General features: G+C 44.8%; 1 protein-coding gene across 1 annotated transcript; it reads right to left on the reverse strand.

Moving 5' to 3' along the window:
- Window positions 1-367: 367 nt before the first annotated feature.
- Window positions 368-12508, reverse strand: CLN8 (CLN8 transmembrane ER and ERGIC protein). The gene is made up of 3 exons (XM_077309384.1): window positions 12130-12508; window positions 6669-7328; window positions 368-2788 (listed from the first exon to the last, which is right to left on the reverse strand). The coding sequence occupies exons 2-3, from the start codon at window positions 7206-7208 to the stop codon at window positions 2465-2467; spliced, it is 864 nt and encodes a 287-aa protein (XP_077165499.1). The 5' UTR covers window positions 7209-7328; window positions 12130-12508; the 3' UTR covers window positions 368-2464.
- Between the last annotated feature and the right edge of the window lie 329 nt (window positions 12509-12837).

Raw genomic sequence — 12837 nt, forward strand, 5'->3', positions numbered from 1 at the left:
ATTCAGATGTTAGGAGCTGTTTGTTCTCTCCAGGCCAAGGTCCGCTAGGAACAAAAATAACTTGTTTTGATTATGACATCTGGAAGTACCCTTCCTGGGATAAACGGGGGAGGGGAAGAATGAGAACATTTAGAGTAAGACTGCCACAAATTAAAGAACACACGAGAAAGGTCAGATTAGTATGCACTTCATTAGGCCATTCTGCCTTGGTAATGTAACAAAACGAACTTTTTTGCCCTTCTAAAGCAGCTCTCTTTGCCACAACCATTTCAATACATATTGAAAAAAAGAACAGTGTCTTCGGGGGGGGGGGGGGGGAGAGAAGAAGCCTATATCAGATGTATCCTGCCAATTACCAAGGGTGAGCTTATTTCAGTCTCTTTATTTACTTACCGTAGGTTCTTATACTGCCCTCCCAAGTGGCTCAGGGCAGTTTACATGAAAGTTGTGTGGTATTACATAGAACATCAAAGCATATCATAGTCATAACACAACACATCAGTAACAGTTCCAACAGGGGTTCTAAGAATTACAGCAGCTTCTATTCAACTATACTTTAACAGGAATGACGACTTCAACAAGAACCCCTAGGAATGTCAGGTTGGTTCAGGTCACGTGGGGGGTGACTGAGGGGGAGAACCAGTGGATGTCAATGGGCTAGTAAGCCTCAAGCAAATGATTGGTGGAGGGGCTCCCTTTTGCAGGCCCTGTGGAATTGTGGGAGTTCAGGCAGGGTACTGCTGCTTCGCACCGTGTCTGCGGCAACCAACCGAGGGACCCCCAAGAAGGGGCCATGCTACCCCAATTGGAGTCGTAACGCCTAGATTGAGAACTACTTGTGTATGGACTTGAAAGTGATTACAAAATCTTAAGCCTAGTCCAGAATTCGACTGGGAGCCAGCTGAGCTGTTGAAGTACAGGGCAGATATGGGATCTCCATGATGTATTAGTGAGGATCCTAGCTGCAGCATTCTGAACCAGTTGTAGTTTCCAGATTAAGGACAAAGGTAGGCATGCATAGAGTGAGTTGCAGAAGTCCAGTCTACAGTTGACCATTGCATGGATCACTGTGGCTAGGTCTTCTGGGGCCAAGTAGGGCACTAGTAGCTTGTTTTGGTGTAGATGGTATAAGGCCTGCTGTGCTACTTTCATGATCTGTGCATCCATGTAGAAGGAGGCATTGAGGACCACGCCCAGGTTTCTGGCAGAGTGGGCTACTGCTAGTCACACTCCATCCAGGCTGGGTAAGCACGCTTCCTCGCTTGGTCCCTTCATACCAACCCATAATTTTCCCAACCCGGTTCTGGTAACCCATACTCCCCATACCCCATCAGGGGAGACCTAGCAATCCTAAGCGTGTGTCATATTCACAGAGCAAGAATGGACACTCAGAGGTCTCAGGCAGAATTAACCTGCTTTCTTTCTTATTAGAAGTTGGTTAGTGCAGACATGCCTTCACCTCACCTAGTATTATTTGCAAGAATCCTAGTGACCAGTAGGCACACAGAGGTCCACCAGAATGTGGACCACAATCCACATTCCCCTTTCTGTCACAGTCTGCAATATGATGTCAGTTCATTGCAAGGTCAAAGGCGAATATTATTTGAATATAACCATGTTCAAGACTAGGGAGACTATTACTGGGATAAGCAATGGGACAGATCAGTCCATATATGGACACATGGGAGGAATAAGCCACCTACTGTATCAATCTACCAAGTGAAGCCCTTAATACTGATGCTAGCTTACTAGGAACTTGCGTCTCAAGCCACAGAAAAGATGAAAAACCCTTGTTTCTTGGTACCCATAAAGGAAAACCATGTTCTTAATTTTTAACCACTATTCAATCTCATACTGTGATAACAGAATATATTTTATAGCAGCACATCCAAACTTGCACTCTTTAAGATTTTATAGGAAGAATCACATCCTGGCCCACAATCACTAGCAAATTAAAGATAAGGTGTGTTAATGTTCAGTATTCATTGTATTATTGCTTAAGTTTACATCACGGATTAGGACAAATTTATAAAAAGCTTTTAAGAGCTTGAAAGAGCTAAGGACAACTCTGGAAAATATGGATAAACATCTGGAGCTCTTGAGCAAAAGTCAGAAACATTGTCCATCAATGAAAATCTTTCAAAAACAGTCACCAGGTTTTCTGGTCTGTCACCTGGCTATGGTGTCCAGGTGGGCAGTACAAAGTGGCTGGTCAATCAACTACCTGCTCTCCTGCATTAATGGAAGCTTTGTACATTTGCCGGACATATTCAGGCATTACTAAAGTTCAGGATTTATCAGTAACAAATACCTAATTCAGGCAGCAATACCATTAAATACTGATAAGAAGCTAGAAATAAATAGGTTTCAGATCTCCTAAAAGTTAAAAAGAAAAGCTTCATGGTCCTCGCTGTCTAAAGTGTGGTTCACTTCTATGTGGAAGACACTCAAAATTCAGCAACCATCATAGCTCTTTCGTGTGGAGTGGTTTTCCATTTAGTTTTTTCGAAGAGCCATTTTTCATCGTTCTATTGGTAAAATTCCAGTCGACGGGACAGACAAGCTGCTTAGTCTTTTTGTAGGTCCAGTAAGGGTTAAGTACAAATGTAACAGCAGCCAGCCCTGTGAATACAACTGCAAAATGTAGGCGCCCCAAGTTTTCTTGCATGGCGCTCCAATTGGAAATGCACACCCACCACATGTGGTAAGTAAGGATCATGCGGCAATGAAACATGTGGATCATTACCCACTGGTTTGCTTTCCAGAAGAAAGTGTTAGCCCAGTCAACCTAGAAAACACACAAAAGAGGGAAAGTTAGACCCAACAGAATGCAGTTTTCAAACATGCAAATACGTTTGCTTATTATGGCATGGAAAAACTTGCCGGGCAAGTATCTGGCAGTATAATTTCTCATGACCTAAACTCCCTGGGGACTATCTTGAACACTTGGGAGGCTTCTGACATGTTTGAGGTTAAAAGGGATACATTCCTTGGCATAAATGCTATCAACTTCTAATCAAAATAGCCTATATCCTTCCTGCCATGCCAGAGCCCTTAAAAACACTGATTTATCCTAGATAAATAGGATTATGTTAGTGTGAAACTTTAAAAATATAGGGATATGTAAAAACAGTCAGTGTGTTACAGCAGTGGTCCCCAACCACCGGGCCGCGGCTCCCCCCCCCCCCCGCAGTGAGAAACTTCCCAGGGCACAAGCAAATCGGCCCCCAAAGCGGCCGATTAACTTGAGGCCTGGCAACCTTTTTTGGGGGGGGGGAGTAGAGGGAAGCAGGGCTGCCAGTGCAAATGTGCATGCGCGGCAGGTCCGTGCACGCACGTTTGCGCCATGCATGGCCACAAACGCGCATGCGGGTCGCCCCCCCCCCCCCCCGGTCCGCAGCCTTAGAAAGTGCTTATTGGACAAGCTTGAGTGGTTAGGAGGGCAGACTTCTAATCTAGTGAGCCAGGTTTGACTCCCTGCTCCCCAACATGCAGCCAGCTGGATGACCTTGGGCTCTCCATGGCGCTGATAAAACTGTTCTGACCGAGCAGTGATATCAGGGCTCTTTCTGCCTCCCCTACCTCACAGGTTGTCTGTTGTGGGAAAAAGGAAGGCAACTGTAAGTTGCTCTGAGACTCCTTTGGATAGAGAAAAGCACCATATAAGAACCAACTCTTCTTCTTCTTCTAGAACAGGGATGTTAAAACTGTGGCTCCCCCAACATTCATGGGCTTCAATCCCCATGAACCCCTGCCAGCTTTGTCAACTGGCAGGGGCTCATAGGAATTGTAGTCCATGAACATCTGGGGAGCCACAGTGTGGCCATCCCTGGACTAGAATGTGGGAGACCCAAGATCAGGATCAAAATCCTCCTCTCAGTCATGAAGTTGCTTGTGTGATTTTTGTTGGCTGGTCACTCACTTTCAGCCTAACTTACCTCTCAGCAACGCTGTGAGGATAAAATGGGGGGGGGGATGACATATGCTGTACTCCTTTCCTTATAGGAAGAATAGGAAAAAACAGTACTAAATATGAAAAAATACTTTAGCGCAACCATTTTAAAAGCCATTACTTAGTATAGAATCATAGAATCATAGAGTTGGGAGGGGCCATACAGGCCATCTAGTCCAACCCCCTGCTCAACGCAGGATCAGCCCAAAGCATCCTAAAGCATCCAAGAAAAGTGTGTATCCAACCTTTGCTTGAAGACTGCCACTGAGAGGGAGCTTACCAGCCTATTCCACTGCTGACCTACTCTGACTGTGAAAAAGTTTTTTCTGATATCTAGCCTATATCGTTGTACTTGTAGTTTAAACCCATTACTGCGTGTCCTCTCCTCTGCAGTATCAGTTCACTGTTTTGCTCATTTCAACATCTTATTTAATCTAGTATTTCTGTCACTAAAATTAAACACCAGGTGACTCAATGTGAGATAAGTGTGAAGAAATCTACTCACTTTTAAAACCAGTTGCAAGAAAGGGCTGGTTCCCCCTCCCCCCTGGTCCCTTTAAATAACAATGTTATTTTTCTTATGAAATCTGCTTAGATTCATTGGATTTGAATGTACAAAAAGCTATCTTGAGGTAGAGGGATGCAAGTAAGGAAGAGAATTAAGATCTCAGCTTCAACTTGCCTCAGTAGAAAAGTCGGTAGGATCTAACTAAAGGCTTTTAACGTTTTAATTTATGTTTTCATACTGGCGATATTCTGCTACAGCTATTGCACAATTGCACAATTGCAACCACAATCAGAAAAGATTGCAACCACAATCAGGAAGAGTCACAGTATAGAAGCTTCCTCTGACTGGGATGTGAGACACAATTTCCACTGAAATCAGGTTATTTCTGCATTATATGCAGAAGATATTAGACAGGGATGGAAGGAAGGAGTACATTAATCTTCAGCCCATGCACTAAAGGCCAAAAACATTTATAATACATCAGCCGGTGTAACTGAAAAAAATGCAGCCTACAGATTTAATCAGCAGAGACTGCAATCTCACACATACTTCACTGAACGCAGTAGGTCTTACTTCAAGTAAGCAGCCACACCTTGAACTGTAAATTGTAAAATATAAAGATACCTGACATGGTATAGAGATACCTGACATCTTTCTATTCTTTTTTAATTCTCACAGTTGCCTGGACAAGGTGATGGAATGGTTGTGGTGCAATTAACTGAAGCTCAGTTCAAAGAAGACTGAACTGCTTTTGGTCAATAACTAAGTTAACTTGAGGACTGTAGAGTCAGTCTGTCCTGGAGGGGTCTGCACTCTCCTTAAAGGAGCAAGTTCGTATTTCCGGGAGTATTGTTGCCTGGAGGCTCAAGTCTCCACCATGGCACCTTTTCTCAGTTTAAGCTGAGATGGAAGCTAGAGCTTTTTCTTTTAAAAGTATGATTCAGCCAGAACGATCCATGCTCTGATCATATCCAGATTAGATTACAATACTTTGTTTTACTTTGGAATGCTTCTGAAAACTATTCAGAAACTGCAGCTGGTTTAAAATGTTATTGTCCAGGCATGGGTACAACAGGGACGATATCATCCCTGTGCTGAAAGACTTATAATGGCCATTCGTCTATTTTGGGTCACACTTCTAAGTGCTGGTTCTTACGTTTATGACCGTGAATGGCTTGGGCCTGGAGCACATGAAGTGCTGTCTCCACCCACATTGTCCAGCCTACCAGTCAAGATCATCTTCTTACGACCTAGACCCTATGTCCCTTCTTCCAGAGGTGATACAGGTTTTTTTCAGTGGTGGCACTTCACCTTTGGAATATCTTTATCCATATCTTTATCCATGATGTTCACCTCACACTAACCTCACTTTCCTTTAAGCATCAGGACAAAATATTTCTTTTCACCCGGGCTTCTGGGGGATATTCTCCTTTTTCTCTCTTAGGCTTCTAGCCTAAGGAACTTCTATTAGTATCATCTCACGCTATGCAATCTTTGTTTCATGCCTTGACTTGTTTTTAATAGCCTTGCTTTAGTTTGAAAAAGGGTGAGCTCTGAAAAGTGCAGAGATCTAATATAGTTAGAAACTGCTTTTAGAGAACTTCAGAGTCAATTAAAAACATAAGACAAATCCTAGTGTTTAAAGAGAAGGGGGTTGGGTACTGGAACAAGTGTAACAGCTTTCTGGAAACCAAAGGAATCAGAGAACACTCAATGAAAGTGTGTTGAAGAGTTTGAGGAAAACACTGGAACAAAAGTCTCTCAACATAAAAATTTAAGTCACTGTGAAAATCTTAAATCAGCCTGGAACATAAGAACTAAAGTCTATGCATGTGCTGATTTTTACCTCAGAAATGTTCAACCCAATTTCGTGTGACCTTTCATCTCTATTAAATAAAATATTTTTGAATTTCAAAATGCCTTGAGTGCCATTTGTTTAAATTTAAGGGGAGCATCCATTCCTTCCCTCAAGTTCCTAGACTGAGCCAACAGCCAAAATATTATACTGTTACAGGATGGAACAATAATAATTCTTTAGGGAGGAACAAAACAGATAAGTAGGGTGGCTCAGTTACAGAAGTCACCTTGCCTCCCCTTCTTGCTGTAACACACTGATCCCCACCCCCAATTTATTACTCAAAATATGTTCTTCATTTAGCTTGAGCTGTATCACTTGATTATTCTGAATATGTATCAACGATCTCTCACCTTTAAAAGAATCCAGGATATACAGGTGAAAGGTGTGCTCATCTCTAGTAGCATTCCCATCAAGGGTATATAATGCCCAGATTTTGTGTTGATCACCAGACCAGAAAAGCCAAAAAAGGCAAGCAAATGATGAACAACTAGAAATAAATCAAATGTTCTGAAAGCAGCATTAGATACATGAACAGCTACATTTTCAAGCAAAAAGAAGCCAGAGGCTATTAGGCAGTTGAACCAGCTCCACTCCTGCTGGGAATGCACTTTGTCAACTTGAAAAACTGGATCCAGAAGCAAGGCCCATAAACCAGCAACACAGCTCTGAATACCAAACACACCTCGTGTGGCAGCCAGATTCCAGAAGACTTTCTCCTTTGCTGGCAAGGCACGGTAACTGATGCTCATCCATGAAGACAGGTAGTGGGAGAGAAAAAATACTCCCAGGTAAATGAAAAAGCCAGCCACCACTAATTTCAGGCGAACTTCCCACAAAACATAATCCCAGGCAAAAACAGATCTGGATGCCACATCACCTTCTTGAACCATGTTTTCAGTTTATGTTGCAAACCACTTTGTGGGAATTTGAGAGGAACCACAGGTTGGATCTGTTTAAGGAACTTGAACTTCTGCCTTTACATTGACCAATGACCAAATCCACTTTGCCACCTGCAAAAAAAAAGTACAGATATTTTGTGGCAAAATGTGTGTATATTTAAATCCAGAGACTACACCCAGATATTAATTATTTATTCATTTATTTAGATTTTTATACCACCATTCTCTACGGCTCTGGGCGGTTTACATAAAACATTTTGGAACATTTACATAGAACACTATCAAAATCAATATAGCAGTATAACAATAACAACAACAATACTAGAACAATGGACAAGAACAGATCTTTCTCCAATCCCAAGAAAAGTCTCAGGTTTGCAGAAAAATATGAAAACACACACACAAAAATTGGGGGTTAACTCCCCTTTCCGATAATAGAACCATGGTTCCAACCTTTTTCAGGTCACCCTCCCCCCCCCCGGTTCCTCCAACATGACCCAATAAAAAGCACTATTCAGAATATCTGTTTGCATGACCCACTAAGGGCAATAACATAAAAATTAAAAACAGGAACAACTAATTACACAGAACAAAGGTTGAGTCTGCTTGCACCTTAAGACCAACAAAGTTTAATTGCTGGCCTAAAACATTTAACTGTGGGTATAAGCTTTCGTGTCTATGCTCACTTGGCCAGAAACTTGGCAACCCACATGAATATTTCATAATACAATTAAAACTTTTTAGATTTGGTGAACCTGACCCAGTGATACCAGCTTTTCAAAGTATGATTGACAGTAAATTTAGCAAGAATCTTAGTTGCCACATTTAGTAACTACTTAAATTCTTAATATACAGTAATTCTTAATATGATGGATAGGCTTGATGAAGTGATACCAGTGTCCCAATGCCTGGTTTAAAGTCACTTAGCAGGATCCTTAAATCACCACATTCAGTATTCTGGAGTCTATTTCCTTGTGTAGAAAATAGTTGGATGACTACTATACCCCGCCTAGGGATGGATGGCTGCAGAAAATGGGGTTATGCTACCAATCTTGCCTTAGATTGCTGATTTTTAATGTCCTGTTGACGTTGTTGTGGGACTAGATGGGGTATGAGGTTTTATGTTTTATAGGGATAGGGATTTTATATTGTAACCTGCCACGAGTCTCTAGAGAGTGGTGGGCTAAAACCTAATACATACATACAAACCACCTTCCACCAATGGGGGACAGGCAACTTGCTACCACATGACTTGCGTGACTCAAGCAGCAAGTTCAGTTCAACAGCAGCCTCCCCTCCCCCACAAAAGTCAGTGTGGGGAGTCTCAGGCTGGGATCTGAGAACTCGCTGGGTTCTGTAGGGCCCACAAGACAGAGCTCTGCTGCCAAGCGTTTGGCTGAGGCCAGGGCAGTGACTGGTAAAGACATCTGTGGATCCCTCCCCATATATGTGATCCACCCTGGGTGGACAGGATTAGGTGAACATCGATGCTTATCTGGCTGGAACAGTGATTGGGTCGATGAATGCCGTCATCTTTCTCTTGATGTCATTTTTAGTACTTGTATAACTGGGGGTTTTATGGGGTTTTATGTTGTATTTTACTGGTTTTTATGTGTAAACCTTCCCGAGACGGCTTGCCATGAGGGACAGTATAAAAGTATGAACATAAATTAATTAATTAATAAAACTCCTCTCCAACATGGAAGCTTATTGATAACATTGAGCCAGTTATTCTCAGACTAACTTACCTCACAGGGTTTTTGGGAGGATAAAATGTCGGAGAATGTGGGCATTTTAAAAGTTTAAAAACTTATGTCAGCTGAATGGCAAAGCGCTAAATTTTTTCGCACTTCTGAGCCCCTCCTCACCTTTTCATGTGTCTCACCCTCCACAACTGCTACTGGAAATGGCAGAAGAAAGCAACACGCCTTATACACATTGCGCTTCCACCTGTCAATCAATGCAGGCAACCAATCCCCTTTCTCCATATTTCCAATGCCCCCCCCCCCCGGGTATGAGTAGTACATTGACGACATCCTTCCTCACCCTTTCTGTAGTAAGGGATGGGTTGGGGAATGTTTTTGTCTTTTAATGGGGGGTTTATAAGACTTTGTAACCTGCCACCAGTCAATTTGGAAGTGGCGGGGAATAAATTGAAATAACAACAACAACAACAACAACAATTTTTAAAGGTCAAACGATGCCTGCTAATTTTTAAATGCATAGTGCTTTTTGAATGCCACCAACTAGCATTTTAAAATGGAGGATGTAGCCAGCTGGTTACTGCCCAGATGCTGGATGTTGGCGATGTCATATGGAGGGGATAGAATATAATGACTACATTTAACGCATGCAGAGATGCCCTAGACATTGCTATGAGTCTTTATTGCAGAGAAAGCCACTGAAACTTTCAAGACTGGTAGCTGTGTTAGTTCCTCTGTAGTAGCAGAAAAGAACAAGGGTCCAGGAACACCTTAAAAGACTAAAAAAAAAAAAGTGGCAATCTTCTGTTAGTCTTTAAGGTGCTGCTGGACTCCTGCTCTTTCCTACATAACAATTTCAGCTGCCCCTTTCCAGTCCTATACGACTTTCCTTGTAGATATATTCTAAAGCAACCTCCTTGCAGATATATACAAAGCTACTAAAATACTAACTTCCAGTCATTTCGGTAATCCCTAGTATATAAATTGTCTCCCCCCCCCCGGAGCTGATAGTATCATGGAATGTGCCACAACAACCCAAAATCTCTTTTCCATTTAAGTTGCCAGCGATTTAGGCCCCACCAGTGAATATGCAGTCAATAGTTATATACAGGTCTACAGAAAACAGTAACCAAGGTTAGTAGTCCAAGTGAGTAGATAAAGCAGCTATAGAGACAGTTAAACCAGAAACATTTGAACCAGGCTGCTGTAAAGAGTCATTTCCACCACCAGACATGACTGCTTTCGGTTCTTAGTTAATGAATTGAAAAACAACAAACAAGATAGTCCTATCCAAGTTGAAGATTAACAAACCGAGATTTGAGGTTCAGCAGACTGCACACCTGGACCTAGAAAACTCAGGCTAGGGATCACATCAGATCTTGGAAGCCAAATAGGGTTGGCTTTGGTCAATATTTGGATAGGAGACCACCAAGGAATACCTGGGCCAGGTTGCAGAGCCAGGCACTGGCAAAGCACCTCTGAATCCCTCTTGCTTTGAAAATCCTACTGGGTCACCATATATCAGCTGCTACTTCATGGCAAAAGAGAAAGAGAGAGATTACAACAGCATCTAGTGAAATATGTTCCAGAATTCCTTCCCTTTACCATTTCCATGATGTATGTTAAAATGAAGCTTTGCAATAAAAGAGAGTCTAGTGGTGCCGGAATTATTGTTTTAACAAAATTTCCTCCACAAGCATTTGCCTTTTTTCCCAGACGCAACAAATGAATCTTCATTAGGTAGGCCTTTTACAGAGGGAGAACAACAATAAACAGCAAGTCAGGTACAGTGTGAACTGTAGTGACGCACAATTCAAATCCACTCAAGCAGAAGAAAAATAAAGGCCCTTCACTAGTTTTTCTCACCTAGCATCTGTACCTGATGGGAGGGGGCTTTTGCACAGCAGCACAGCATCTGCTTGGCAGGCAGAAGGTCGCAGGTCCGAACCCTGGCATCGCCAAATAAAAGGATCCGGTAGGAGCTGATGGGAAAAACTCTGCCTGAGACCCTGGAGACTGCTGCAAGTCTGACGAGACAACACTGAACTTGATGGATTAAGGTCACCAGATCCAGGCTGGGAAACTCCTGAACATTTGGAGATGGAACCTGGGGAGGGGGGCCACAGTGGGCACAGTGCCACCGAGTCTGCCCTCCAAAGCATCCATTTTCTCCAGGGAAACGGATCTCTGTACTCTGGAGAGGAGCTGTAATGCCAGGAAATCCTCAGGGTGATGGAGTGAGGGGTGACAAATTTCTCTAACTTTGGCCCAGACAGTAGAAACTGGATAAGACTTTGGCTTCCAGGATTGTTTTTAAAATCAGAAGGCCTAGCTTGCAGGTGAGTATATACTTGGCTGGCTTTTGGAATGCTGTTTTAGATAATCTTGAGGAAGGAGGATCCCTAGAGCCAATGTTGATGTTATGGTTATGTTGAATTGACCTAATCTCAAGGCCAAAGGAAGAAGTTACGCTTGCTTATGTAAACCACTGGAGGCTGGACGGGAGGGGGAGACACAGCAGCAGCTTTTCAGAACCCGTCAGCAACTTTTCGAGGGCCAGCTCGGTGGCCGCAGGGTGGTCCCGTGGGATGCTTGACCCTTAAGGCCATCCCCTCTCCCTGCCTCCAATGTAATCGTATTGTCCTCTGCCCAGGAACGTTTTGGGGATCCATCCCACCTGTGTCTATTCGTATTTCTATTCTTCTGCAGTTGAATAAAAATCATAAAAGGTTGTCCAGCCTAGTAGTCATTGTATTCGGGTATTGTCCACCTGGCAAGCAACCGTAGAAGGCCCAGCCAAGGCCCCAGGCCATCACGGGCACCCCATGTGTTCAGCTAACACCCCCAGCGAACCTCCCCCCCCCCAATTCCAACTCTTCAATTCAAGGGGGGGGGGCGTGAAATAAGTCCACCCCAACGGCGTTTACCGGCCTCTCTCTTCGTCACCTTCGGCCAGCAGTTTTGAGAAGCGGGCGGGCGTCGGGGCAGAAACCTGAAAAGGGAGCGGCGACCTCAAGAAGCCCGAGAGCGAAGGCGGCGAGCAAGTTTCCACCGGGGCGGCCCTGCGTCCCCCCGCAGCCGCCTTGCCGGAGAGAAGGGAACCCCCCACCCCACCCGACCCTTTCGAGCCTCTTCCCCGCGACCATCTTGCAAGGCGACTCCCTCGCCCGGCGGCGGCGGCGGCTGGGGTGGAGGCAAAGCGGACCTACCGGCCAGGCGGCGCCCAGGCGAGAGGCCGCCGCGTTGCTGCTCCTGCTGCGGGTCACGCGCCCTGCTGAACTGGCGAGCGGCTGCCTTCGCCTCGGCCGAGCCGGGACTCCTTCCCCATCCCGGCGCCAGAGTCGCCCCGGTCAGGGCCCACTTCCTCGCGCCTGCCTGGCGCCGCCCCGCGCTCAGGACGAACCGCTGCGCTCTCCCGCACGGAGGGAGGGAGGGAGGGAAAGGACGCCGTTGCACAACGCGTCTGACTAGTGCCGGCAGGGACTCCGAGCACCCCTTTGGGTTTTAAACAGTTACGCACGGCGTGGCCCAGGAAAGGCGGCGCGTGACGAAAGGGGGACGCCTCCCTCCGCGGGGCACGGGCAGGGCACTAGGACCGAGCCGCGCCGCAGGTCGCTGCACAGGAAACCGCTTGGGAAGCGCGGCGCGTGACGCAGCTCGCGAGGCTCTCTGGCGTCCCCCAACAGAGCTGCTGGGAGGGCGTCGGGGCTGTTTCCCTGCCCCAGGGCCTTGCCCGAGACGTGGTACTGCCTGGCTCAGTAACCCTCCAGAGGAGCCAGCCGCAAACTTTGTTTAATTGCTGTAAGCAAATAATTAGGTACTTCTTCGGGATGTTCACCAAGTCCTTAAAACGATAACATTCGATATGTAGCCCAGCTGCTGAGTACTTGTATGTAAATATGTTATTTGAAACGTCA

The sequence above is a fragment of the Paroedura picta genome, chromosome 1 (assembly GCF_049243985.1).
Source record: "Paroedura picta isolate Pp20150507F chromosome 1, Ppicta_v3.0, whole genome shotgun sequence".
In the NCBI taxonomy this organism is placed as follows: domain Eukaryota; kingdom Metazoa; phylum Chordata; class Lepidosauria; order Squamata; family Gekkonidae; genus Paroedura; species Paroedura picta.